Source organism: Fistularia commersonii, chromosome 13 (assembly GCF_037954325.1).
Source record: "Fistularia commersonii isolate RoL2024-O1a breed Wild chromosome 13, RoL_Fcom_v1.0, whole genome shotgun sequence".
In the NCBI taxonomy this organism is placed as follows: Eukaryota; Metazoa; Chordata; class Actinopteri; order Syngnathiformes; family Fistulariidae; genus Fistularia; species Fistularia commersonii.
Window position 1 is genome coordinate 4,619,343 of NC_141296.1, and position 27,769 is coordinate 4,647,111.

Below are 27,769 nucleotides of genomic sequence, written 5' to 3' on the forward strand. Positions count from 1 at the left end.
TTACAATACAGTATTTTCACACTGAAGAAAAATAAATAAACATCTCATTCAATAAATATCTCAGAGATATGATTCACGACCTTTAGCCACATCAATCAAGGCACATTGAAAAGACATAACAATAGATTCATTGTGAAAAAGAAATGAAGCCATTTGTGATCTGTTGGGGGGGGGGGAACTCATGGATTTACATTTTTAAAAGGCATGAAAATTCCAACTTTGTCTCTCTCACAGTGCTGCTGTCACACATGCACTGCAGACATGAACTTATCAAGAAATTACCCGATGGACCTGTAATAACTGTCCAGACCACTTGGACTGGACACATGGTCTGTCCTGGTTACAGAGCCTGTCTGTAAGTGAAATCAGTACCTGGTGAGCTCACTGTTAGCAGTTTCCAGTGACAGAAATGGCATCAAGAAAGCCTCATTTACATCATGACATGAATGCGGAGAACTAACAGCCAAAAATCCTGATGCAATGAAATAACACACCAACAGGTATTATATAAACAATATCCTGTTTGCCACATGTTTAAAGGGCACCTCTAAATAATTTCGATTTGGAGAACAACACTGGTATCCTGGTGGATACCAGTAGGTACAGATTCTGAGATTTAATGTCATCTATGATTGAGCATATCAATTTGATTGAATATATTAATTCGATTAAGTATATAAATTCGGCAGATGAAAGAGACTGGCAAGTTGTCCTGAAGCCGGCCCGGGCCAAAAAAATGACTACTGGGCTATCGCTCGTTGATGATACCAGAGCAATAGCTGGTTGCATCTCCCTAGGAAGCCCTTTACTAGTTATTCTATTCTATTCTATTCTATTCTATTCTATTCTATTCTAATGTTTGGTTGTGCGGTTATTAGCGGAAAATCAGACAGTGCATTCATCAGTAGCATGTCAAAGGCAGCATGGAAACCAATCAATGTCTATAAAATCAGGATTTTCAAGAGTGTGCAGTTACAACAAATGGCTGTTTAGTACAAATATATGCACACTTTAATGTGAAAATTTTCATTTGAGGAACAAAATTGGGGTCATGTTATACTGGATGAAGTCAGAGGATGCTTGGCTCAGCCGAAAGAATGCATAGCTTCATGGCTGAGGCAGGGGGTTTAAAGAAACACATCAGAAGCAGCATGGAAGCTGGTGATGATCTTATAGAGGTTAAAACTATATACTTTATCTTTAAATTCAGCTTCTCTGAAAAAAATTGAGGCATATTGAATTATTTACTTGCTGAGCTGCAAAAGATAGAGAATTAGACAAGCCTCTGCAGACTGGACAGAATTTAACTCCAAGATCTAGAAGCAGGGTAGAAGAAGGAAATGATAAAAATGTCCAGAGAAGAGTCAACTGAAACAGAAGTGAATGTTGATTATTAACACTAAATAATAATAATAATAATAATAATAATTTATGTATTTACAATTTATACTAAAAGTAACTTATATCAAAGTGCTATAAAGCTGACAGCCAAATGTTGGCAGTGTCTGTATAATTTGTTGTGTTTTGTTAATCTTTTTTTGACTACTGGAAAAGTGTATATGGTACCATGCGACACACTGACGCTGACGTACAAATGAAGCTTGATGCGACAGAGAACATTGCCACCAGACCCAGTTGTCAATTGGATGAATTCCTACACTAGCTATTATGTGATGTTACACAGTTATATTCTGGGGATTGTCTTGTTTGTGTTCTCAATCCACACATCACATGTATGAAGTAAACAGGCTGTCATTACAAGCTGGCCATTTTTTCTCTCCAATCAATGCGTCCCAATCACAACTCAGCTAAAGTTGGAAAAAAAGCAATACAACTTATTTTGATTTTTTTTAGAGGATCAAAAACATGACATACTTTGTGGTATGCGATGTAGTAAGTTGTTTCCCTCTGCTGGCATGGTTGGAATTGTATGTCTGCTGGTTTTAGATCTCCTGAAGGTTTAATTGTAATTGTTCATACATACAATTTCCCTAATAATAATGATCTCTAATAATATTCAAGGTTTAGAAAAATGATTCAGTTCTTGATCCTTTTTTTAAAATTGAACTAAATCGACTGCTGTGAGTTGAAGTTGTACATATTAACGACTGAATCTCTTAACCAATGACAGCATAGAAGTGACTGGTATTGTTAGGGCACGAGACACCACAAAAGTGTGTGTGTGTGTGTGTGAGAGAGAGAGAGAGTGAGAGAGTGACCTGTCCCCTTGTCTGGACAGTATGTGTAGCACTGTTGTAGATTTACTGTAACTTACTTCTGATTACTCAGCAATAGCCCCACTGTCCATTCTTTCTAGTGCTCATCCATTGAGTCACTTCTCTTCCTTTCCCCTTTCCTTCTTTGCCTCTTCCTGTCCTTTTCTGTGCCTTCTTCTTCCCTCTGGCTACAACCTCCTCTTCCTTACGCTCCTTTTGTCTCTTACCCATTCAGAAATTGCCTCACTCCTTCATAGAAAATGAATATTTGCTGATTCACACATCTTGTGTCGCTGAATCAGTTTTTGCTCAATGGCTGCACTGTGTTTCTCTGCCTGTCACTCAGTCTACCCGTATATGTGTGCGCGGCTGGTGTGTCTAACCACCTACAATGGTATTTCTGGTGATCTATGAGCCGTGAAAGTCCAGTAATTCAGCCCAGTCTCGGCATGTCTCGCTCAATGAGCTGCTATGTGCATTAGGCGATTAGCAGTGCTGATAATGCATTGGCTTTGTGTGTGTTATATTCCATTAGTACTGCTGGTGACCATCTTTCATTCACTTGATCCAAGACACCAGGAATGGATATGTTTATGTGCTTATACTGTCTGTGTGTGCCTGTTAAAGCGTTTGTCTAAGTTTCCACCCAGAATATGCGCAGAGAAGAGATATCGAATACGCTGCGCATTTTTTGTCTTTCTGTATCTCATCTTGTCAGCCTCTCAGTCTCCTCTTGAGGCGATTAAAATCCTTCGCCGATCGCCACAGCCAGCTCTGGAGCTCCCGTAATATCCAAAACCCCTCGACTTTTCTGGCAAAGTCATTCATCGTCGGTCGCACTGAGAGCAGCAAAGAGGAGGAAGAGGGGGATGCAGATGAGAGGAGCGGAGTCAAAGGTGGCGAGAGGAGGGAGGTGCCCCTTTGTAAGGAGATAGTGACAGGCTGTGGAAGGAGTGTGTGCTCCTCACCTGCACCGAACTGGTACAGGAGGGAGAACGTAGAGAGAGACGGTGGGAGCGTGGGAAGGGACAGTGAGCGCGGAGCTCGGTATTGATGATTGTCAGCGGAGGAGAATGAGAACGTCCCTTTCATGTCTGTGTGAGCGTTCCCCTCCATTACAAGGTCCCTCATTCCACCTAGAATCAAACCATCCTCTTTTCTAAGAGTGTCTGGATAATGCATGTTTATTTTGTAACTGTACTGATTGTCATAGCTGGCGTCAATGGCTGGCGGCAGGGTAGAGATGAAGCTCTGTGGATACGGCACTCCTCCGTCCTCATCAATACTCAACAACTGCCTCCTTCCCCATCTCGCAGTCCCTCCCTCCTGCTGCTCCTCCTCCTCCTCTTCGTTTGGGGCCCTCATCAAGCTCTCGGGCTCTTCCCTCTTCCCTCTCCTCCCTCTTTCTCCTCTTCCCTTGTCCCTAGATCCACCACTCCTTCTCCTAGCTGCTGCCTCTGTTCGTCTACCATTTTTCCCACTCTTTTTTTCCGTCATATCCAATACCAGTCCGCCTTCCCTCTCTGCTTTGACCGGTCGTGCACCGCTACGCCTCTGGTTGCTACGCTGACCAGAGTCTGACCTGGTCCCGGCTCTGAACCTGTACAGATTCTGGCTCATCAGAGGAGCTGGCCGGTCTCTTCCTGTACCCCTCTGAAAGTACCGCCATTCCCCCATGTCCGCTTCAACTCCTGCATTTGCATATGACGGAGGGAGGGTGTAACCGAGAGTGGTCATCAGAGCTGATATTGAACCCAGCAACCCATCGAGGCCTGTGCAGAAATGCAGCAGGGACGTCTTGAGGGAGGGGCAGAGGGTGGAGCGAGCCAGCTCCCTCACAGCGGCTAACAGGACCGAATAGGCCTTCTGGTTCTGGGCGAGCCGAGCTTGGTTTTCCAGGCCATGCCACAACTCCAAGCGGGTAGCAGCACTGGGCAAAGAAAGAGCGGTGCTGTTGGGTCTTGGTGGGGAAAAGTCCTTCTCATTGAAAGGGGGGCCAAGGTAGGTCAGCTGGAGGAAACAAACAAAAATAATTAAATGTAAATAAATTATCCAGTGTAAAATTTAAAGGACAATTTTATATAAATATAAATATAAATATAAATATAAATATAAATATAAATATAAATATAAATATAAATATAAATATAAATATAAATATAAATATAAATATAAAAATAAATATAAAAGCTGGATGGTATTTTAATTTGATGTGATGATTAATCTTGTGTCCACTGAAACTTCTTGCTGTCTTTTCCGATTTTTACATTTAATTTCAATTTGATTCTCTAGGTGTTTTACAAACCAATCTTAGGATCCATCCAATCAAATGAAGGAATTATTCATCAAAATGTTCAAACAACATATTTAATAATTCTCTGTACTTTTTCAAGGTCACTGGGTCACTGAAGGAATGAATGAAATAATGGTATTTTCTTCATACATTTTAACAACATTTTATTATTTTTAGGATCCGACATCAAAATGTTCAAATTTTTGAATGTACAGAGCAGAAGACAACGTAGAAGCGCTTTACTGCATTTGGCTTTAGTGCAGTTATATGAACATTTACAGTCCGACCCCTATTTATTTTTCTTTTAAATGTTTTCATTTATTTTCCAGTCATACCTTTGTCTTGCTGACTGGGTAATCTGCACTTTACTTATCAGTCATCTTTCCCAAATGTCAGACCATTTCTTTCAGTGTTTTTCCACTGAGCTCTGCTTTTCATGAAGATGAAATTATTTCACAAATATTCACTCACGTATACATCTTTGATTTCCTTGAGCTGATATTCCAGGTATTTGGTCAGCTCATACGTGCTTTCTATTGAACTCCTCTCACTTGCCAGGTTATGGGATGGCTCCAACGCTATCACCGTGGCAGCAGACGACAGCAAGACAAGGAGGTGGAAATGGACTGTGGAGAGGACGCATAAAGCTTGATTAAACTGTAGACAGCGCCAGCAGCTTCTTCGGTGACATTAATCTCCCACATGTCCGAGTCATAATCAACACTATGCAGGGATATTTATGATCTTAACAGAGAGATCTTATTCATCCCGGCCATTATCTTCTCAGACACTTTGTGATTATTTATCTTGGAAGCCATTTTTGTTTTTCGCTGATGATTTCGGAGCCCCTGAAATCCAATCCAGACAAAGTTTCCAAGCTTTGCTTGAGTCAGTGCACCATCACATTGTTTATATGATTTCTCTTTTACAATATTCTGGTTTATTTCTTTGTCTCCGTGGCAATGGTCTCGTCTGTTTACATATTACCAGGTCAGAGCCATCCGACACTGCCAATAAAGCTTTTTCCATGTCCAATCTAATTTTAGAGGTTTCTTGCTGTCAGGGGTTTACTCTTTTGTCAAATAAAACCTCATCTGATAGTTTGAGACAGTCAGACAAATAGCTTCTATGTTCAATACAGCAGTCTGACAGATAAACAGCTGCACACACACATGCAAACACACACATTTCTGTTCAAAATCCTTACCGAAAAACATAGACATGTGGCTTTCTTTAAAAATCACAAACTTTAATGTGAATGCTCACTGCAGAGGCCATGTTTAGGTTTCAGTGTTTGTTTAGCTGTTTTATGTTATGTTGTGAGTGTCTGTGAGAATGTTTGCAGCCATAATTATGTATATTGATTAGATTCACATTGCTGTGAATCAACACAATGCCTATGTGTTGTCCGGTGTGTATGCTTGTGAGCAGGGGGGGAATTAGAAACCTTCTAGTTTCTGTGTTTCTGGATTCAAACTGAGAAAATTGGAGCTGAAAGGTGGTTTTCAACATCGGGGAACATGTTCACCCACCTCTTTGTCCCATGCATTCGCTCTTTCTCACTCTTCACTTTCACACTATCTTACCCCACCCCCTCGTCCTCTCCCTTGTCTCAACAGTTCCTCTGCCCCTCACACATCTTTTGTCGTCCCTGCTCTCTGTCATCCCTTTCCACCCTGTCTGCGCTCTCTCTCATCTACCCTGACACCCAGGCGGTTGGCTGTGATTCATGCGTGTAATTATGGACAAAACATGCTGCTGTTTAACAGGTGTGTGAAATATGTATTGCACAATGTGTGTGACCCTGTCAGATGTCTGATTTTCTCTCACTCTGTCTTCCCCTGACTGGGACACACCTCGCGTTACATGTTGCTTCACCACAGTTACACCTTTTTTCTACCAAAGTAAAATTTTCCTTTTTTTGTAGCTGCATCTTCCTCTCTCTCTTCTTCTCTTTGATACCAAATGTCCCTCTATTACCTTTTGTCCAACCTCTGTTGTCTCCTATGCGCCTTGGGTCAAAATAACAGCGAAAAATTAACCCCGATTAACTCTCCTATTCCCACTGTGCCAGAGCTTTTGTCTTTCTCTTTCATCTCTCCATCACATCAGACCCCCAGGGACAAATCAGCAGCTTTAGGTGAACATTAATCCTTCACCACGTTCTTAGCAATGATCACCTGAAACATTTAATGCGTTTTGCCTCCGGCTGACACCTGAACATGCACTTCTAAAGAAGGCCAGTAAGAGGCATTTCACAACTTAATGTTATACACAAAATGTAACTGTTTAATATGATGGAAATGAGTTGTTTTTCTTTTTCTTCCTCTAGCTTTGCTGTGTCGATATGTATGTAAGCAACGTGTAAATGTTTGTCTTTTCTCATTGAACGTGTCATCTACAGCAAGTGTTATGTGGAAATTTGAAACCACTGGTCGAAAAAATATATATTTATGAACAATGGAATTTTCAATGAAAGAGAATAAATGAAGAAATAGCCTTTAAAACACTACATAACTTTCTGTACACCCATCTAATACTTTCAAATGTTTTTTTTTTACTTTTTCTCCTCTTAAAAAATAATATACATAATGTAAACATATGACATTGTGATCAGCGGAAAGCAAAAAAAAAGGTTGCCAATTAACTGCGTGAATATGATCCCCTTGACTGTATAACAAAAAGAAATAAGTGTAAAGAGATGTACTTTGATTCCCATTAGCTAATGAATGAACTCCGGTTGAATGAAAATGCTTGAAACGCCTTTAATCGACAAACTGAATGACAGCTTAGAGAAAAAATAAAAATGTTTAAGGCTCATAACTCTTCGCACTAGAATATTTCTCAGACGTATAGTTAGGGAAAAGCAGCACTGCAGACACACACACACACACACACACACACCCACACACACACACAGAAATCTGTCAGTTAACCACAAACCTCATCACCTGTCAATGAGCATCTCTCAGTCACGTCTGTACATTTAAAGCTCATTAGCCCAAAGACTCTCTCCATGAAACAATATTTCACATCAAAGCATTCCAAAATAAAATATTGTTGTCTTTAACAATTACCGGCCCTGAAAGGAAGGAATAAACAGACACAGAAAAAAATGGAGGACAGGAATGAAGAAAGATAATTTGCCTTGGCAAAATCAACCCAAAACGTTCCAAATCCTTCCCTTTTGTCTGCAGCTAAATGGTTGGAGATGCTTGCCAGACATGAAGAGCTCTTGCTGACATCTCTGAAAGCATCCTCCGCTGTGGCTAAAAACAACCCCTCTTTTGTATGAGCGGCGCAAACGGAGGTAAATCAAATCCATAGCCATGTTTTGGTTATATAATATTGTATTGGGTAACAATATAATCGGTATGCAGCCTAAGTTGAATGCGGGACCCCTGAGGGCCTGGGACTTCATCTGTGTACCTGGCAAAGGAAGCACACTCCGCGGGGCAGGGTTGAAACCAGAACTCTCTCCATGGGAGGATTACATTACAGTAAGACTGGGGTTCCCTACAACATTCGACCATGACCTGCCTCTGTGTGTTGCTCTGTGACTTTCTCCACATTTTACAGGCCGGCGTTAACACAGTGCCGTTCCCCGGCTGACCGCAACTCAACAGGCACGTCCTCTTAGTCTATGCATTCAAACGAATCGCTTCAGTCGGTGATACGCTTTGTAAAGACTGAGAATGTACGACCTGACACCGAAAAATATATTTAGTAATCTGAAAAAAAAAAAAAAAAATCAAAAGGAAAACAATTGGTACAACTTTTCAGATGATTTTGGTCTCACTGTTTTTTTTGTTGATTTTTTTCTTACTTTGAATGTAACATTTTAGATAAATACAAATAAATTCCTAACTACAGTCCATAACTAGAGGACACTGAATATACAGCTCAGACAAGATAAGACAAGAGGTGATTACGGGATTAGAGAAATTGAACTTTCGCATTGAAAATAGACAAGCGCTTGGTGGGACGAGCTGGATCGTGGTACACAAGGTTATATTCAGTGGAAAAGGAAGCCGTGACACGCTTGCAAAGTCTAATGGCAGAAAGCGCTCTAACAACCATGCGTTTGTGGGTGTAGTTTCTCTTCCCTCTGAGAGCACTAGCATTTCCTATCTTTAAACGGGCACCACATTTAAGGTTTTATACAAGGCCTTAGACAGAATTTGGTTTTGTGGGAAAACCATGCATCTCACTCTGTTGCCAAAAAGCGGTTGCCCTCCATTGCAAACCGCTTGAAAGAAAGAGGGAGCATCAATACTATGAAGAATTCATGTTTCAGGTCCCAATTAGATATTTATCATTTCCAGAGCCACAGTGATTGGCCTGAATATATTGTCAAAACTGGCTCTTTGGTTTTCAAACATCAAGCTCAAAGCTGGATGATACATGTCAGAGACGGAACTCTGCTGCGAATGTAATGAAATATCGGTGACGGCATTGTGGGTTGATTTATCTGGCCATGTTTCATGTTGTATCGTCACAGTGAGTTAGTTGTCCGCATAGGAATGAGGAACATCTTCATATGTCATACCACAAAGGACAAAATGCATTTCTGGTTCTTTTGGCTTACACATGTTATTCTGAAATTGTGAGGAAAATCAAGTAAAATGTTTACATGCAGCAGTCCGAGTATGAGTCATAAACTCAAAAAACATCTGCTTCTGAGTTATTGTTTTGAATAATTACTTACATCTACAATATTTCCCTGGTAAATTACTCTAAATGTCAACAGATGGCTGTAAAGCCTCTGGTTTACAGTTGTACCTAAATCGGCAAAGGTCGAGTTCATTTTCCTAATATAAAGGGACATGCATGTATTCATTTGATTTGACATGCGAAGGGGTGAGAATTACTAAATATCCTAATTCATGATATTAAAAGGATGTCATCATCGGGTCATCAAACCACATCTTAAACCACATTGAGCAAACATGGCAGACTAAATAGAGAGTAATTCAATCAAAACGACATAAACCAAAGATTCTCACTTATTACTGCAAGACCGCATCTCACAACCTTCATCAGCCTCCAGAACTATACGAGGTGTTTGTTATGACGACGCCTCTGCAAGTTCTTTATGCGGCTCTTTTTCATGAAACATCTGGTTGGGAAAAACAGTTAAAAGTAGGCTGTGTGGCGGAAACAGCCACATTACAGAGGTGCTGATCAATGTGAGTTTTCTCCGAAAAGAAACGAACAAACAAAGCGATGAGGAGGGCCTGCAATAATAAACAAAATCTGAACAATAGCCCAACCACTATATCAGCTTTATTGGCCGATATCAGTCTTTCACAGAGCTGTTGCGTCACATTATTCAGTATGTGGGTTCATCACACATAGAAGATAAATACGCATTTGTATGTAAAAAAGATGATTCACCATTATTAAATCCTCAACTACATGAATGTTATCGATTATGTCGATGGATATAACACTCTAAATTGGGTTATTTTGTGTAATGCAGTATTTTGCGTTAATTTTTAACAATTCTAACAGATTGACTATCCATCATGACAAGTACAGGTTAATGTTTCATAGTCAAAATCCTAAATTTTGAAAAAATAATAATAATTTCTGATGCTCTGGAATAATTAATTTGTATATTTTTAGGTATGTTTTGCAAAAGAGCAAGAAACATGACAAAATACGTTAATCCGTTACTGTGGCCAGCAATGGTAATGAGTATGACTGTCTTAATAATATTTTCAGAACATTTTAATGATTTCCATTTTGCAATTGTCACCCATTTCGTGTCGTTCGCCTGACGAACAGCTGGAAGATGAGAGAGACATCGGTTTCAGACGTGTTTTTTTTTTTTTCTTTCTTTCTTTTTTTTTTTTCTTTGCTCAAAGTTTTTTTTCTAATTATTCCGTAGCAATTTTGCCTTCTGTCATCAGACTAACTCTAAACATAAACACACCTGTGCAGGTCGCCACAGGGGAACATTCATCAACACTGCGGTGGCTGTCAGAGCCGTGTGTTGCACTCATGGCTTTGCTGTGCAGGGATGACAGGGTGAGGCTGGGTAAGGCAGGGTGGGGGTGCTCACAGTCTCGGGTCAGGGTCGGTGTAGTGTGTGTGTCTGTGTACAGTTAGAGCCCAGATTTATGAGCAGCCTGTACTCAATCAAATGTGCATTCCTTCACTAACTCAACACACACAAACGAGCGCGCACACACATGCACACTTATGTGCACAGAATATGCAATATAGTGTAGATATGGTTCTGAATAAATCCATACAAATAAACCGTTGTGTACTCACGCAGTTGCGCGCGCATACACACACACACACATTACTGCCCGGACACACTCTTCCCATCGTTTTTCTCTTGAGATTCTTTCCTCTTGACTTCGTTCCTACTGAAATTCAGATTGATCCTCTTGGCACTGGACACACACTGGGGTTGCCAAACAACATCAATGACCTCACAACAAAGGCAAAATCCCCTACATTTTAAAAAAAAAAAGGATAAAATCAAAATTCATGCCCAGAAACCATTATTTGCTAGTTACAAACTCCACATCTGTGGTTCAGTTCCATTTTTTTTTTTCACCCCACTGTCCGTGTCTCTCTTTATCTTACAGGCCCATCTATCTATCCATTCTTTTCCTAATCTGTTTTATTCCCATGCTTGGTTTCAATGTCACCTCATCTCTTTCCTTCTTACCCCAAATTGCCTCGAAATGTCAAAGCGATGTCTGAGTCTCCTTCCTTTTTTAGCCTAATTACCTTTACCCTCTCTTCCTTTCACTAATTGGCTCCACTTGTTCTCTCCATCCCCATCGTTCCTTGACGACCTCCTCATTTTCAGACCTTCAGTTTTTAATTTAGCTCATTACCTCCTCTCAGCCTCACCCGGCCGCTATCATCTCCACCACAGAGTTCCTCTTAAAACAGAAAAAGCAGACAGTCAGCTGAATTTCCGATTCTCTGCCGTGCCTGGAGAGACGCTGGGGAAACAGCCGTGAAACGTTCCCGGGTGTTTGGATCGAAGTTCTGAGACAGCTCGATGATTCGCGGCCATAATGTTAAAATCCATTTGCAAAATGTTGAATGTCAACAATTAAATCTATGATGTTTGACTGGAAAAGTGTGTCTTTCCTCGTTAATCTCTCACTTAAAGCTGCCAGTTCGAGTCCCATATCCTGTCACTTACGTAAGGAGGTAACTCCTTCTGACATGACCTACAGACACACTGCAGATTTAGTTCCTCGTAAAATAATCCAAAAACGCTTATTTACCCATTAATTTTTCATTCCTTTTCGTGCGCACATTGGACGTTTCATGGGATATTTTACGTAGATATTTATAATAACCTGGTTTCTGTTGCCATGGGTGCTTTCCTGTTTATTCCATTTGACTTTTTACAAGCATAAGACTATGCGCATGAGTGTAGTTGGGTTTAAGTTTCTGTTTCAACGTGTAAAAAGTCAATAAAATTGCATTTTCTCCGTTTTTTTTTTTTTTTCAATAGAGCCCCCACCACCCCCTTTGTAAATGATATTTACACCGCAGACCTGTCCACCTCCAACGTTAAAGGAGGAGAGGAAGAGGAGGAGAGGCAGGAGGAGGAAGAGAGGATTTAAAAGGAAGGAGGGAGAGGAAAAGGAGCCGGTGGAGGGAGGGTTCTCTGAAGCGAGGGGCCATGTTAATTTGGGAAAAATGTAAACAGCATGTGTAACTGTTCAAAGCGTGACCGACTCATTTTATATCATTCCCCTCTTCCCTGCGCTCTCTCTTCCCTCCGGGCGCTGCGAACTTCTGTCAGGGAGAATCTGCAATGCATTAACCCCTCCTCTGCCGGTCGCTCTCTGTTTACTTTTATCCACCTCTACCTCCACGTGCACGCACACACACGCACACACGCATACCTCTTAACATCCTTGTATACAATCAAAAGATGTGAAAGACCCACTCTTTGTCCTCTCTCTCTCTCTCTCTCTCTCTCACAATCCCCCTCTCTCTTTCACCCCCTCACCCCTTCTCTCTCTCTCTCCAACTCCAGTGCATGTTTCAGCTTAACGCACACTAAACTTGTTATCTGAAACACCGATTCAATATGTGTGTATTGTGCGTGCGTGTGCGCGTGTGACTAACACGGATCGTGTACTTTCACATATCGGTGACAGTCGACCAGACGGGGGCTTAAACTGCATCTAACCCCTGAACCCCTGTCAATTTTTTTTAACTCGGACCCCCCCCTACACACACACACACACACACACACACACATAGACCACCCCCATCTCTCACACACTTTCACACGCACTGTTTTCTTTTCCTTTTATTTGACTTTTTTTCTTGGAAGATGCGCGTTTCCCTCTTGTCTATTTAAATTAAAAAAAGTTTTATTCCATTTTATACTCGTTTTCGTATCCCAACGACCACACGAACAATTATTTAATTTTCTAAGGTCAACAAACATCCAGCCACGCGGTACAGCGTGATATATTTTTATAACATCTTAACAGGTTCAAGTACAAATGAATGTGCAGTAATAACGTGGTATTATCGGGAAAGCGGATAAAAGATCTTAAATGTAACGTATCTCAATTCCTTGCGTTCCACATCTGGAATATTAGTTGTTTTTTGTAAGAAAAAAAAATCTGCATCTGTAAATTGGAAACTTCGCAAACTGAGTTGGACTGCGATGATAAGCAGACTTAGATTTTCAACACGCACAAACGCGCGCATGTCTAAGACTTAATAAAAAGAAAACAACAATAACAACAACAAAAAACAAACAAAAAAAAACACGCACTTACCTCCACGCAACATTCTCATTTCTCCCCTTAGTTCTTCCCGGACGCGCTGAGGATGAGGAGGATGCCTCCTGTCCGGATGCAGACTCGCTCCTTGTGTCCTCTCAAGCAAGTTTTCAGTTCGAATTTCAATTTGAATCTGATTTGGATGTGAGTAATAATGATTAAATTAAAAAAAAAAAAAAAAAGAAAAACTAAGAGTTAAAAAAAAAATCAGCATGAAATGACCGTGGATCCAGTCCCGGGGGTGGATGGAGAGACGCTCCCAGGATGGAGGCGCGGGATTGACTTGTGTGGTCCGTGTGTGACAGACTGAAGGACGGCGGAGCCTTTTGTACCTCCTCCTCTTCGTTTTCCTCCTTTCCTCCCCTCGTTTTCCATCCCTGACTGTCTTTTTTTTTTGTTGTCCTCCGTTTCCGGCGCTGGTGATTCACCGGGCTGACGCATCCTCAACCACGGGACTTGTCGCAACTCATCTTCATCGCGTCTCCAATCCGAGCGGCGTGACGGCGATCGGACCCACGGCCGCCTGATCCGTAATCCGTTTACCTTTAATCGGATCGTGGGGGTGGTGATGGTGTGTGTGTGTGTGTGAGGAGGGGGGGTCTACTTCGCTATCGGCGACCTTGCATAATCCGAGAAATTAAAAGGGATTTTATCCGTGATTTTCCAGCTCGGATTTTAATCTACAAGGGGAATTAATCAAAATGTGCGATAAATGGTTTGTATTGAAAAGTGCAAGAAAAATATATATATATAACAGGAAAAAAACACCTCGCTGGAATTCTCTTCAGGGATGAACTATAATTCAAATTCCTGTCAATGAGAATATTTGAGATTAAGGGGCCTTTGAATCCATCTAGGTGATAAATGAACCGGAATCCACGGTCGCACCAGGAATGTTTCTCCCGTGTTCGTATACTGTTGTTGTTTTTCCTCCTTCTCTTTTTCCTCTGGTTTGACTTTTCTTTATTGACTGTTGGATTAGGCGGATCATCTCCTCACACCTTCAACCGTCACTCATAACCACATCCGCATCCGCGTTAATCCCATTTCCGTTTGCATGAAATTTAATTTCAGCCTCACCAACTCTCATCCACGTCATGTGACGGGGGGCCCGTCGGCGGAAGGGCCCCGGGATCAGCCGAATATCCCGGATTGATTGGGGGGGGGAGTGCGGCGCCTGGTTTCCGTCGCACTTTGTAAGGAGCCACATGTTTGGTCGGATCTTTAGTTGGACGGGTAGCCGGAGGCCCCGCAGGTCTGGAATATCACCCCCAAAACAACGTTTCTACTGAAATATATCCGTTCAATCGCGGGGATGTTGCGGTTTTTAAAATCACAACATTGTAAATAATCAATAGTATATTACGAATACCTTAGACTGGTATTTTTTGCACCTTCAAGCGTCTAGGAACGCTTCAAATAATTTCGCTTTTGGATATATGTTGCGTTTTATTAACTTCGCAACACCAAATAATTACTTAGTAGATCCATAGCTCTATTTAAGAATAAAAAAGGAGAAAAAGACACATATCCAGCTAATCGATAAGAGGAAGCACGACAACTGACTTTGCCAGTACCCACGAGTTTATGTTAATCTGCGTGAAATGCATTTTTAACCCCCGAAACAGATTGTTCCTACCAAACGTCTTTACATGTGGGTTCACCTATTTTTTTAATTTTTGAGGCGTACACTCATGTAACGATTTTTTTTCTAAATCTATGATGAATATGTATATTATCTTCATTTACTTTATTTATTTTTAATTATCTTTTTTTTTTATTATTATTCATTTATTTCTATATTTTGTGTAGTATTGTCTAAGTACTGTCTTCAGAATCTGTCAGAATGTACTGTAATTTCAGCAGATGTGATGGACGTCATCTAGTGGTCATATTTAGTGATTGCAAGTCAGTGGGCTTCAGTTTCACCAGCATGAGCAAAAAGGAGATATTGGGAGAAAAAAAATGAAAACAAAGATTACATACTACTTGTATTACTTTTTGGTGTTTTTATTAATATTATCATTGTCATTATTGTTATTATTATTATTACAGAAATGCTCATTGCAATACCGGAAGGAGGTATACGTTCTTCCTGTGACGTATTGCCAGCCCCTGATGCTGCACGCGGGAAACAGGCGGACCGTCGCATCATATAGACCGTGAGACTTAAAGTTTTCACATTTACGTTGCGGGCCATTCATAACGGTAGCTGCAAAGAACGCAGGTATTTTATTCAGATTGTTTATTTAATTCTAAGGCAATCTATCCGCAACATGAAGTAATCAAAACACGACTTGGTTTCTTAACACCGGCCCATGTCCATTGGAGCGCTCGATTTAACATGCAGCGTGGCTCGACCGGGCGGGTCTTAAACGCGCTTTAGCTTCCGTCGTTTACATCGCGCCGCAAAGTCGAGAGTAGTGCAACGCTCTTCAACACAAGTAATGCACCCTTGCTATTCAAGTTAGCTTAGCCATTGTTAGTAGCGCCGTAGTAAGTTAATGTTACGTTGTGGTGGAAACAACCCGTTATTTTTTAAACTATAAGTGTACTAGCGTTCTTAAGGCCACATGTATAAACTGCCCTATGGTAGAAACGTTAACTCAAAGCTAAAAGTAGCTCTCGTAAGCTAGCTGAAACTGAGTTCAGCAACGTCAGCCCGACTTAGTCGACCTAATGCCAGGGGAATATTTGACCATTTAAACTAGCATTCAAGTAAACAAAACATCATAGTGGACCATAGTTGTTTTAATGTACTACTCATTTACGTAGCATCCATCGCGGCTTCATCCCCTTTTTTTCCGGCTGCTTTTTTATACATTTTGCTGGGTTCGTGGTAATTGATGAAAATGCATTTGGGCAAAAATCACAGCTGTTACAATGACGACTGCAAGTAAATTGTTTCATCGTGCATTTGTCCTTTGTTGTAGAGCAGCAGTCATCCCCTGTGGCAGAGATGGGAGATACACTGGAATTCAACGACATTTACCAGGAAGTCAAAGGCTCTTGGGTCAGTGTTCTGAACAAAAACTTGCACCACCAGAGCTTTTACTTTCTTCCATGTAACAATATGAAGATGACTGTACATTTAGCAACGACACAGTTATTGTAAAAAAAATGTTATATATGTACTGGTTTCTTCGGTGGGTCAAGAGGTCAAATGTAATAAACAAGCAACCTTAGTGCTTGTGCTTTTGATCTCTCTCTCCTTCCAAGATATACATTTTTTACGGTTGTCCAAATCAACTGTAATTTCTGCAAAGCCACTAATTATTCAAATTACATCCAACGCATTCAGTTCATGAAACAAGGTGAAATAGCAGGAATATTAATGTTATGAAACTGGATTATAAGTTTTTGCATTCATTTACTTTTTTCATGTTTCTCTACTTCTCTTCTTGTCTATGCAGAATGATGGGCGTTTGCGATTCAGCAAGCAGAATGTAGTTTACAAGAGCAGCAAGACTGGAAAAGTGGACAGTATTCCAGCGGCTGAACTCAATGTGGCTCAGTGGAGACGAGTATGTTTAGGTCACGGAATCAAGCTGTCTACCAGCACAGGACATATCTACAAATATGACGGCTTTAGAGACACAGTAAGTGTATTTTAGCAAGTACACAACCTTCCTATTCATATTTTTGTATGCAGGGTAGTTGTGTTTTGAGTTTCTGGGAAATAATTGTTACCTTACTCAGAAATGAAGAAGGCTGGATTGTCCATTGCCATATTTAAAACCAGGAGATATAACCCAAGTGAATTGAATGTTTATAAACAACTTCATCTGTGTCTGACGTTTCAATACAGAAACATGACCATTGTAAACAGTAAATCGTGTGTGTGTGTGTGTGTGTGTGTGTGGGAGTGGGTGTATGTGTGCGCACACTAACATATGTGTTACATAAACAGCATAATCAATGGCTCTTGTAAGTCAGTATTTATACTCAAATTTACACAAAAACAAAAAAAATGGCTTCTATTTTGTCTTTCTGCACATTTTTTCCCCCTCCCCTGTGTGTGTGGTGAATGCACATGTGTAGTCAAGAATGAGAGGGATGGAGGGGTGATACATGGAGTCTGGCTCTGCGCAGCGTCTCTTGGGTTTAATCAGCCTATTTTTTGAGATGGATCCTCTTTTACTGGAGTGCAGTGTGTGATCTCATTGTTTATTATCCCAACCTCAGTGTCAGTCTTTGGTTACTGGTGGGAAGTTTACCTGCTGGCAAGCAGCACATGTGCCCTGATGCTTCTTTTCCTGTAAAGTGCCCCTGAGGGAAACAGTGAATCTATGCGAGAGGACTTGCTCCGCAGTTGAGAAACCTCAATTGTAATTGTCGACTGGTAGAGACATAAACTTCACTGTGGTTAACAAATGAACTCTGGCGGCGTGGCGCAAGGGGTTGGAGCAGTCGTCCTTGGAACCAAACATTCATGGTGCTCTCCTCCGAGCCTTTTGAAGTGGTGTTGAGCAAGATGCTAAAACCCTAACTGCTCCCCTGGCTCCGCTAACTGGCTGCCTTCTGCTCATGGTTCATCCATGATGGGTTGAATGCAATTGTCATATTTCGCTGATGTTGTCCTATATGTGTAACTGAATGTGATGAAGAAAGTGATTATTTCTAATTGAAATATAGCAAACCATTTTGACCCATATTTCTCTATCAGTGAATATCAAAGTTTTACTTACTCTGAATTTTGGATCAAACATGTAAAAATCCTTGAAATTGAAGGTATATATCTGTGGGAGATGATCATTTAGTGAAAGTTGGCTTTGAGTGACTCCCCCCTTAAGTAAAAGTCCTTGTAAAAGAAGTTGAATAATAACTCATCATTTTTAAATGTAAATGTATTTGTGCTGCAGAATTGAACCATAAAATAGCCAAAATAGAGAAATCAGATATGTATTTGTGTGTTTAATAGGCTAGGTAACTATGGGTCTGCAGAACCAACTTTGTTTGAGTTCAACAAAAATGCACCCGTTATCTGTTCAGTGAACCACTGTTTGAATCATAAATGAGGTAAGATGGAATTTACTGTCTTGTTTCTGCTGCTCTGGAACTGGCCAAAACTTAGTAATTGGGATATAAACCAATCGGAAATAGTTGTGTGTGGTTACACTCCTTGTTAACCACGATTGTGTAGAGAGGAAATCAATACAAGATGCTATTTTTTGGAATATGAAGTGTGAGGCAAGTGCTTTTCATTTGTGAGGTTTGAGGTGTTTGCAGGGCAGTGCAGATCATTTTGTAGTGGAAGGTGTGGGTGCTTACATTGTTTAGGGTTATATAGATGTTTGTTGAAAGAATTGTCCACATCCAATATCATGACAAAAAGCTGTGAAATTGAGATAGTCGCTGTCTTATACTGGTCTTAACGCTTAGACTTAACAAACACATGTATGTGCACATTGGAACGTCAACACAAAGAGGCTGCTTCTGTGTGAACTCTGACTTAATGCATGTAAAACATCTGCACACACAGTGCCCCTTTTAAACAGCGCCTTAATTCAGGCAAACAAACAGACTGATGAACCTGGTTCACACACACACACACATACACACACACACACACTGATTATCTGGGCTCTAATTTGCTATAATAACCAGATGGACAGGCAGATATCCAGGTGCATAAACTCTGTTTCCCACAGCCTCTCATTCTCTTCTTCCATGCACACCACAATCATTTCCACGTGTTAATTTACGAAGGGTGTGTGTGTGTGTGTGTGTGTGTGTGTGTGTGTGTGTGTGTGTGTGTGTGTGTGTGTGTGTGTGTGTGTGTGTGTGTGTGTGTGTGTGTGTGTGTGACTGAATGAGATCTTGAGACAAACGATGGGTTTGTCGTGTGTGTGCGCGTGTGCGCATGTGTGTGTGTGTGTGTGTCTTATCCAGTTGTAAGCTTGCTCACCAGATAAATAAACAGGATGATTGTCAGCAGTACTGTTGAAAGGAGGAGGGCAAAGGATGGATGGATTACATGCACCTCCAGTGTTCCTTAGAGGCCCAAGTGACAGGCCTGGCTTTAATTGTGGCGTGATTAATTAGTTTCCCGTTCCCCCCTCCTTTTTGGGTAGTGAGGAAATGTGTTTGCTAATCTCTGACCCATACACTGCCACACCACCAGCGTGTTGCTTGACCCAACTCAACTCTTATTCTGGCCTTTCTAATTTTTTTTTTTCTTTCATACATTTTGTTTGCATATTTTGCTCCTCTTCCCCAATAGGACTTTGAGAAGATTGCAGAGTTTTTCAAGGCAAACTACAGTGTGGAGCTGACAGAGAAGGACATGTGTGTAAAAGGATGGAATTGGGGAACTGCCAAGTTCTCTGGTAATATTACACATACAAATCAGTCACAATTTTCCTTTTGCAAAATAACTTTTGTTCATTAACTTTATAGAGTTGGACATTTTACAAAAATTTTTAATATGTCAAGAAGTCACAGGTCAATGACTTAAAATTGACTCATGGTGCTAAAATATTAAGTAAATGTTAAAAAGTATTCAAAATAATTTTGAAGATGAGCTCGAAGGTGACCAGGTTTTTCTCTTTTTTTCTGTTTGCGCCCTGATCCACCACTGCAGGACCACTGTTATCGTTTGATATAAATGACAGCACAGCGTTCGAGATCCCTCTCTCCAACGTGTCCCAGTGCGCCACAGGCAAGAATGAAGTCACTCTGGAATTTCACCAGAATGACGACACTGAGGTCTCCCTCATGGAGGTCCGCTTCTATGTCCCACCAAGCCAGGCTGATGAAAGACAAGACCCTGTGGAGGTAAGCAAAGAGTGACTATTTTTACCTCTTAGCCATAATTTACTGAATTTGTAAACCAATATCGATAGAAGTACCAAACATCGGTGTGTGTGCACCCCGCAGGCTTTTGCCCAGAATGTGTTGTCGAAGGCCGACGTGATCCAGGCAACAGGCGACGCTGTGTGTATCTTCAAAGAGCTGCAGTGTCTTACACCAAGAGGAAGGTAAATGATCAACCACCAGAATCTAAATTCCCTCAGTTCTGTATTCACATTAACCTTACCGATGCTGTTATTCACAAATCAATTTGTCTTCATGGATGACCACCTCTCAAACCAGGAGTTACGCAGCCATTCACGACATTTCACTCCTGTTTGTGAGTGCACTTTGATCTGCAAGGGTTCTTTCTGTTATCCTTCAGATATGACATCCGTATCTACCCAACCTTCCTCCACCTACACGGTAAAACGTTTGACTACAAGATTCCTTACACCACCGTTCTTCGCTTGTTCCTGCTGCCCCACAAAGACCAGAGGCAGATGTTCTTCGTGGTAAGTGTTTTCCCTCGCCTGCCTTACAAGTAAAGTATTTTTGGTTTGACGGCAATTTTTGATTTCTGCCTGTGATCAGCTCGGTTTTACTAATGAAACTAGGTTGTTCCGTGTTCTCTATTTTGTTCTTAGATCTTCTCAAAATTGCGTTCTGCCTGTTTTTTGTGTGCATGCAGATCAGTCTGGATCCTCCAATCAAGCAGGGCCAGACACGCTACCACTTTCTTATTCTGCTGTTCTCCAAGGAAGAGGACATCAGCCTCACCCTCAACATGAGCGAGTGAGGCCACCTACTCTTCTAAATCCTATTTTCACAATATATTTTTTTTTGAAAGAATATATAAAAATTTCTTGAGAATTGTTGCTCATTTGATGATGTGGATATCACCATAAATCACTATATTTCACTAAATAAAAAAGTAGATTAACATTTTAGTCCCACACTAATTTGCATCCCGATGTTTTGAATGGTGACAGAAGCTGTTTGCATTTTGCTGAAAGTGTCAGCAGCTGCTACTGGTTTCAGCCATAATGTTCCTTGTGGTGTGAAGAATAATGCCCACATCTTTCTGACCTATTTTGTCGAGGTGAAGAGTTTATATGGGAAGTGGCTGGCACTGCATATTTCAGTCATGACAGTCATGTTTCAAAAAGTAAAAGGTTTTCTATTATTCACTCTATTATTGCACTGACCTTATGTCAGGGGTATAACGCCACTTCAGTGTCTGTTTAAGCCAGATTTTACTCTTCCTGTTAGCATCGCAAATAAGCATCACAAACAGTTGTACTTTATACAAAAGCAATGATGCAAACATCCTCTGTTGCATAGCAGCATCTAAATTACTCATAGTGCATATGCAAAATGCACAATTATGTCACAAGGGGGAAGCTTAGGGTTATTGGGGTGTTCTGCCCCGTGGAACGTGGCTTCCAATCAAAAGATTTCTGACTGTGAATGCCTTTTTATATTTCCTACAGGGAGGATGTCGAGCGCCGTTTTGAAGGAAAACTCAGTAAGAACATGTCAGGTTCTCTGTATGAAATGGTCAGCCGCGTGATGAAGGCCCTGGTCAACAGGAAGATAACTGTACCTGGAAACTTCCAGGGGTAGGTACTCACTACACACATTCGAAACACAGTATCTTACGGTTGTAAATACGGTCAAGCATGACTTATGTTCCGCCTTCTATCCCATCATCTTCAGCCACTCAGGAGCTCAGTGCATCACTTGCTCCTATAAAGCATCGTCAGGGCTTCTGTACCCCCTGGAGAGGGGCTTCATCTACGTGCACAAGCCACCAGTACACCTGCGCTTCGAAGAGATCTCCTGTGTCAACTTTGCCAGAGGAACCACCACAACGCGCTCCTTCGACTTTGAAATTGAGACAAAGCAAGGGAACCAGTACACCTTCAGTAGCATTGAAAGGTTGGTTAATCACAGTCAGTCCTAGAACTGCTTTTTAGATTTTTTTCATTTGTAATTAGAAATGCGTGATAGAAATCCAAATCTTTTAATTAGCATTATAGCTTGGTATTGCTTTTTATAGTTTGTGTGAGTGGAAGAATTTCTTTGAGCCTCTGGCCCCTCCTGCATTGCATTGAATTGAAACGTATTTACTTAATTGTTACTTGTTACTAAGACACTTATAGTTTTATCACTGCTTACTAAGACACTTTATAGTTTCACTGAGACACTTTATAGTTTATAGTTTATTTTTATTTCTAATTCTGCCTTTCTTTTATTATTTATTACTGTTATATTTTCTGTAACTCTGGCACAGCAATTTCCTTCGGGGTTAATAAAGTTGTTCTTATTCTTATTCTTATTCTTAATTGTATATCTTCCGTCTTAGACCTCTACAACATAGGTCTTACATTTACACCTACACCTTTCTGTAAATTCATTCTCAAATCTTCCCAAAATCCCTAACTCATATATGTAGAGTATAGTTTTGATTAACTTTTACTGTGTTAATACTGTGCACAAAGTACACGTGCCAACAGAATGTGCAGAGTGTGACTACATTTTATGAAAAACATGTGCCCCAGTATGTCTTACTGTTCTAAATGAAAATGTCATAGGATAAGGATACATTGGAATGCCCTGTATTGGGTGATTTCCTACTGAGTTAATTCTTTGTTATTTCTCTACAGGGAAGAATACGGCAAACTGTTTGACTTTGTTAATGCCAAGAAGCTCAACATCAAAAACAGAGGGTTCAAAGAGGTAACAGAATTGGTTTTAAACACGTCGCATCGAGTGAAAACAAAGATTGCACCAGTTTATTAGTTGTATTTCAAAACCAGATATTGATGCTTGTTGCCCTTCTCCTATGTGTGTGTCCTTGTACCCCTGTAGAAGAAGGTGGGTATGGTCACGGGCATCACTTTGGTCCAGGCACTTGATTTTATTGGTGTGGAGTGACTTCTGCTTGCATGGCGTGCTGCTGTATGTCGCCAAAAATCCAGTCCAGAAATTTGTTTTGATTGGATGTTAGCAAAAAAAGATTCTTTAAAATCATGGGGGGAAAAAAAAAAACTTTGAGTGATTATGACTAATCATGGTACATGGGGGTGAAGGGTTGTGTGACCCTGATAACTAAGTGTGTGTATGTTTATTTGCATCATGCTGACTGTTTTGGCCCGGGGGCTTTTGGTGTGCATTAACACTCAACACAACGACCACTGCCTAAAAGAGGCAGCTTCAACCGCTTTACCCGTAATGCTGCCTGTTACTCATACTATTTCTTGGCGTGTCTGACATAATAAAAGTACCCCGTCAGCCTCATTGGACACAAAATCATCAGTTGCCATGAGAACGGGGTCGGCAGATGAGGTCAATGAAAATTAATAGACCGTTCTCCTTTCCTGTTGGTGTTTTGATTGGATCCTTCTTTGCTTGTCGTCTGTCCCCCTGGCAGATTTCTAGATGCAGCACGTGGTAAGAGACTTTGCAAGTCTCCTACCATGCTTTGTTTCGGTCTCTGACATGATAAGAGTTGTGAAATATCTTGGATTTTTTTATGAACTATTGTTACCTAACGATGGGCTGAAAGTTTAAAACACAGTACTTGGATATGTTTCATTAGTCCTGTAAGGGCAGTTTTAGTAACAGCAGTTCACACGAAAACAAGAAGAGTGAATGTATAATAATCAAACATTCATAATTGAAGGTCAACAGTTGGAACAAGCTATTGCATGCACTATAATTATACATTATAAGAGAATTCAGATATTAATTAGCTTTGACATGTCAGGAGAACTCGGGCCTCATGCAAGTGACCTTGGAATCAGTAGACTTTCCCAAGTGATACAGCAGTATTTTCATAGATTGATGTTTTGATTTCTGACAATATCAACAACAAGAGGAAAAATGCAAATATACTACCTGTATTACAGATATTAGAAGTCAGAGAAACACTTGAATATGTCCTTGCATGAGGCCCACTGCTTGCTGAGTGGTCAAACAAAGTTCAAAAATCATAGAATCCAACACTGAAATACAAGACAAAAACCTACTTGGCCATGTAAAGTAGGGGTATTTTGTTATGTTTTTAAGGAGAAATACACTTGAATATTTTTAGATGAAAGTTTTGCTAAGAAATTAATCAATTGGCCAATTAAAAAAAGAAACGACAACCCCCTTTACAAATATTTTCAATGTTGAAGTGCCTTTTGTAGTAAGTGGAAAATTAAGTTTCTGTCATTTCTATCATAACATACTTTTAATGATAACCTTTCAATCAGGTTTCCCGAAGGAAACCGTTAAAGTGTGGGAGAGTTGTTTTGGTTTCTTGACCGTTGAGTGTGTTTCCAGGGCATGAAGGGTAGCATTGACGATTACAGTGACTCAGACGAGGACACACACGACGCGTACCTGGAGCGAATGAAGGCTGAAGGCAAAATCAGAGAGGAGGGCAATGACAGTGATGAATCAGATAGTGGAAGTGGTGAGTCATTTCAATTTTTTCTTACAGAGTAACCTCAATAACTATTGCCCTTCACAAAGTATTTGGTTTAACCGAGGCATTTATTTTCTATTAAATATGTTAGATGAGTCTTTCAACCCTGGCGAGGAAGATGATGACATTGATGAAGAGTAAGTTATATTTCTTCAAGCGCTGTTGTTCTTTAATTAGACTTTCCTCTCCCTCCCTGTGCCTCCTTTCTTTGAAAATAAAATTGCAGTTCTTCCATGTTTTTCATTCAGCAATATGATCCAATTTTAATGTGAGCTAAAATATTAGAACTTTAATAGCTATGTTGATGTAGAAAGGTGTGTCATATTTACCTTATAAAAAAAGAAAAAAAAATCAAGCTAAAATCTTTTTAATTATTGGAAAACAATGATGTGTAAGAGCCAATATGAAGTTATATGAATATCTAACCCCCTGGAAAGCATAATACAACAACATTCAACAATCTGGAGTTGCAGTTCTTCCAGGCCCACAGTGGACCCATCGAAGCTGTACAATAATAACCTCCAGGCTCCCAAGCGCTGTGTTTAATATTCTTTTTAATTCAATACTGATAGAACCACATGGGCTGAGGATGATAAATGATAAACCTCAAGGAAAAGCATTTGGACTTACATCCTTCACTTCAGGTTAAACTAAGAAGCCTTATATGTTTAGCAGTTACTGTCTCATCTGAGATTGCATTTGTAAAGTGTAGATGGGAAAATACTGTAAAGTATTTTGGGTCTTTAAAGGATACTCATGAAGGTGGAAAGAACAATTGAAAATGTTAACAGCAACAGATATCCGAGGTAAATCCGATGTTTAGTAAATTTCATTAGGGTAAAGAAACCATTTATGATGAAATGTGCCGCACATACTGGTTTTTAGAACAATATGCTCTACTTTGCCCACAGCTCTGTGTAACTTGCAGAGAAGCCATTCTATTTTATCAAGGCAAGACCACATTTCAAACCCAAGAAGCTTGTACCATCGCTTGTTTGTAGACATTCAACATTACAAACCAGTAAAATTACTGTGCTGCCATTATTATTATTCGTGCTAAACCAACTCTTTCCAATAGGTGTTTGCAATGTCCCTAACTTTTTTTGTGTGTCTGTCTCTCTGGCCAGGTATGACAGCAATGCCTCAGCAAGTGACAGCAGCAATGACCGCGACGCCAGCGAGGACGAGCGAGAAAAGAAAAAGAAGCCAAAAAAAGTCAAGGTTGTAAAAGAGAGAAAAGAAAAGAAAATACGGAAAGAGGTCAGAGCAGATGTCTACCCCCCCCCCTCCCGAAGTCTTTAACCTGTACGAGTTTCGTAGCCCTACTCATCGATGTCTCTCTTACAACCGCAGAAGAAGCAGAAAGATAGCGGCGGCCCCAAGAGGCCAATGAGTGCCTACATGCTGTGGCTCAACTCAAGCCGTGAAAGAATAAAGTCTGAGAACCCAGGGATCTCCATCACAGAGATCTCAAAGAAGGCTGGGGAAATGTGGAGGCAGCTGGGCAAAGACGAGAAGGAGGTGAGTGAGAGGCTCGGATCCAGAGAGTGTTTGACTACGAGATTAAAAAAAAGAAAAAAAAAAAACTAATTCCGGCGTAACTTTCTCTTGCACTCCTAACAGGAATGGGAAACCAAGGCAGGAGAGGCAAAGAGGCAGTACGACCAAGCAAAGAAAGAATACAAAGAGAGCGGCGGAGCGTCATCTTCTGTTTCCAAGAAGTGAGTGTCACAAAATTCATTCTTCCGGCGAAGTCTGTTTGTTTTTTTTTGTTGTACTTATCTCGCTGCACCGCTGCATCAGGGAAAGCAGAAAATCTGGAGGCAAAAAGGAGGAGAAGAAAAGGAAGTCTGCAGGTGGAGATCGGGACAGAGAGCGGGGAGGAGGAGGCGGCAACGAAAGCTTTAAAAGCAAGGAGTTCATCGAGACCAGTGAGAGTTCGTCAGACTCGGACCACAAGAGCAAATCTAAGAAGAAGAAGAAGAAGAAGGTAACCGTTTTTACAAGTTTACGCTATTTTACATTTTCTAAAGGTAGCCTTACAGATCCAACTGGACGATTAACAACTGCTCTGTGTTCTAAACCTTAGAACATAAGTATTATGATTAAGCATCATTATTATGATAAACTGTTACACTTTTTGCAGCTAAAATGGGAAATTGAATCTTCTGCCTCTCAGTCAACAGAAGGTCCTCAAAGGCTGTTGTTCATAAAGATTCCAACGTGCCTTTTTTGGCTACCGAACTTTTAATCTTCTCGGGGGCCACTTCTTTTAGAGCCTGTTTCATCTGTTTGCTTTTTAATATGTAATATTCATTTTCTTGAATCATGTTTCTCCTATTTTCTTCATATCGATTCGTCATCTCCGGTGTCGAGGACTTAAAGGTGTTTACGCTGTCGCTGTAGTTGTGTCCCTCTCAGGTCAACCTAAGGCCATCATTTTGACACAAATATTGACTAATCTCTTACTTTTTTTTTTTTTTTTTAAAAACAGGAATCTGATGAAGATGAAGAGGATGTTGTGTCGACACCTGCCAGCTCCGAGGGAGACTCAGACTAAACACAAACACATGCTCACACAAACCAACCAAGGACCAATCTTTCAAACCTATGTGTTTATATCACACGGACTGACAAGCAGAGTTGTATTTTTTTTTTTTTCCTCCATGTCTTTTTTTTTTTTTTATTTCCGGAAGGAGCCAATGTTGCATCTCGTCTTCGACTCTGAAAGGTCCTGAAATGTTCGATGATTTAGCGCAATTTTCCAAGCCCGGCAAACCGGCGATATCCTGGTGAATAACATTTGCCAGAAATCTTTCGGGGTTATTTTTTTTGGCCCTCCATTTTCATTATATGGGTAGTTGTAGTTTTCTGGCACTGAGGTGCTTGGAGTTTTTAGTTAAGTAATGTTGAACGCACCTGAGAGGCAGATGTTCTTCTCATGTTGAACTCAAAAACTGTCTTGTGTTTTCCATGTTATTAAGCTGAAATAAATAAATAAATCTTTTTTTTTTTTTTTTATAATTGTTTTCAATGTTTCCGTTCTACAGACATCTTTATAATATGATCCATTAATCTAAATCATTTTTAAAATTCATTTTGTAATTATCTAAAAAAAAAAAAAACTACCCATTTTATATTGCTATTTAATGTGTGTCCTCACCAGATACACTGAGCTCTCAGCTCAAGACATTTTTTTTTT

General features: G+C 40.4%; 2 protein-coding genes across 5 annotated transcripts; one reads left to right on the forward strand and one right to left on the reverse strand.

Moving 5' to 3' along the window:
- Nucleotides 1-13,410, reverse strand: clcf1 (cardiotrophin-like cytokine factor 1). The gene is made up of 3 exons (XM_086158361.1): nt 13,296-13,410; nt 4,981-5,135; nt 1-4,226 (listed from the first exon to the last, which is right to left on the reverse strand). The coding sequence occupies exons 1-3, from the start codon at nt 13,312-13,314 to the stop codon at nt 2,931-2,933; spliced, it is 1,470 nt and encodes a 489-aa protein (XP_086014487.1). The 5' UTR covers nt 13,315-13,410; the 3' UTR covers nt 1-2,930.
- On the forward strand, nt 12,757-27,583 carry ssrp1a (structure specific recognition protein 1a). Of its 4 annotated transcripts, XM_086158358.1 has the most exons (19): nt 12,757-13,828; nt 15,354-15,460; nt 16,232-16,311; nt 16,712-16,897; nt 19,522-19,627; nt 19,882-20,075; nt 20,178-20,278; nt 20,476-20,605; nt 20,782-20,885; nt 21,584-21,712; nt 21,810-22,031; nt 22,760-22,832; nt 24,423-24,555; nt 24,659-24,704; nt 25,695-25,827; nt 25,921-26,088; nt 26,191-26,288; nt 26,371-26,557; nt 27,062-27,583. In XM_086158358.1, exons 3-19 carry the CDS (start codon nt 16,258-16,260, stop codon nt 27,125-27,127), a joined length of 2,130 nt encoding a protein of 709 aa, XP_086014484.1. In that variant the 5' UTR covers nt 12,757-13,828; nt 15,354-15,460; nt 16,232-16,257; the 3' UTR covers nt 27,128-27,583. The 4 variants fall into 4 exon arrangements, with proteins under 4 accessions (XP_086014484.1, XP_086014483.1, XP_086014486.1 ...); XM_086158357.1 differs by lacking the exon at nt 12,757-13,828 and having other exon boundaries at nt 15,417-15,525; XM_086158360.1 differs by lacking the exon at nt 12,757-13,828 and having other exon boundaries at nt 15,429-15,460; nt 16,237-16,311.
- The last annotated feature ends 186 nt before the right edge of the window (nt 27,584-27,769 follow it).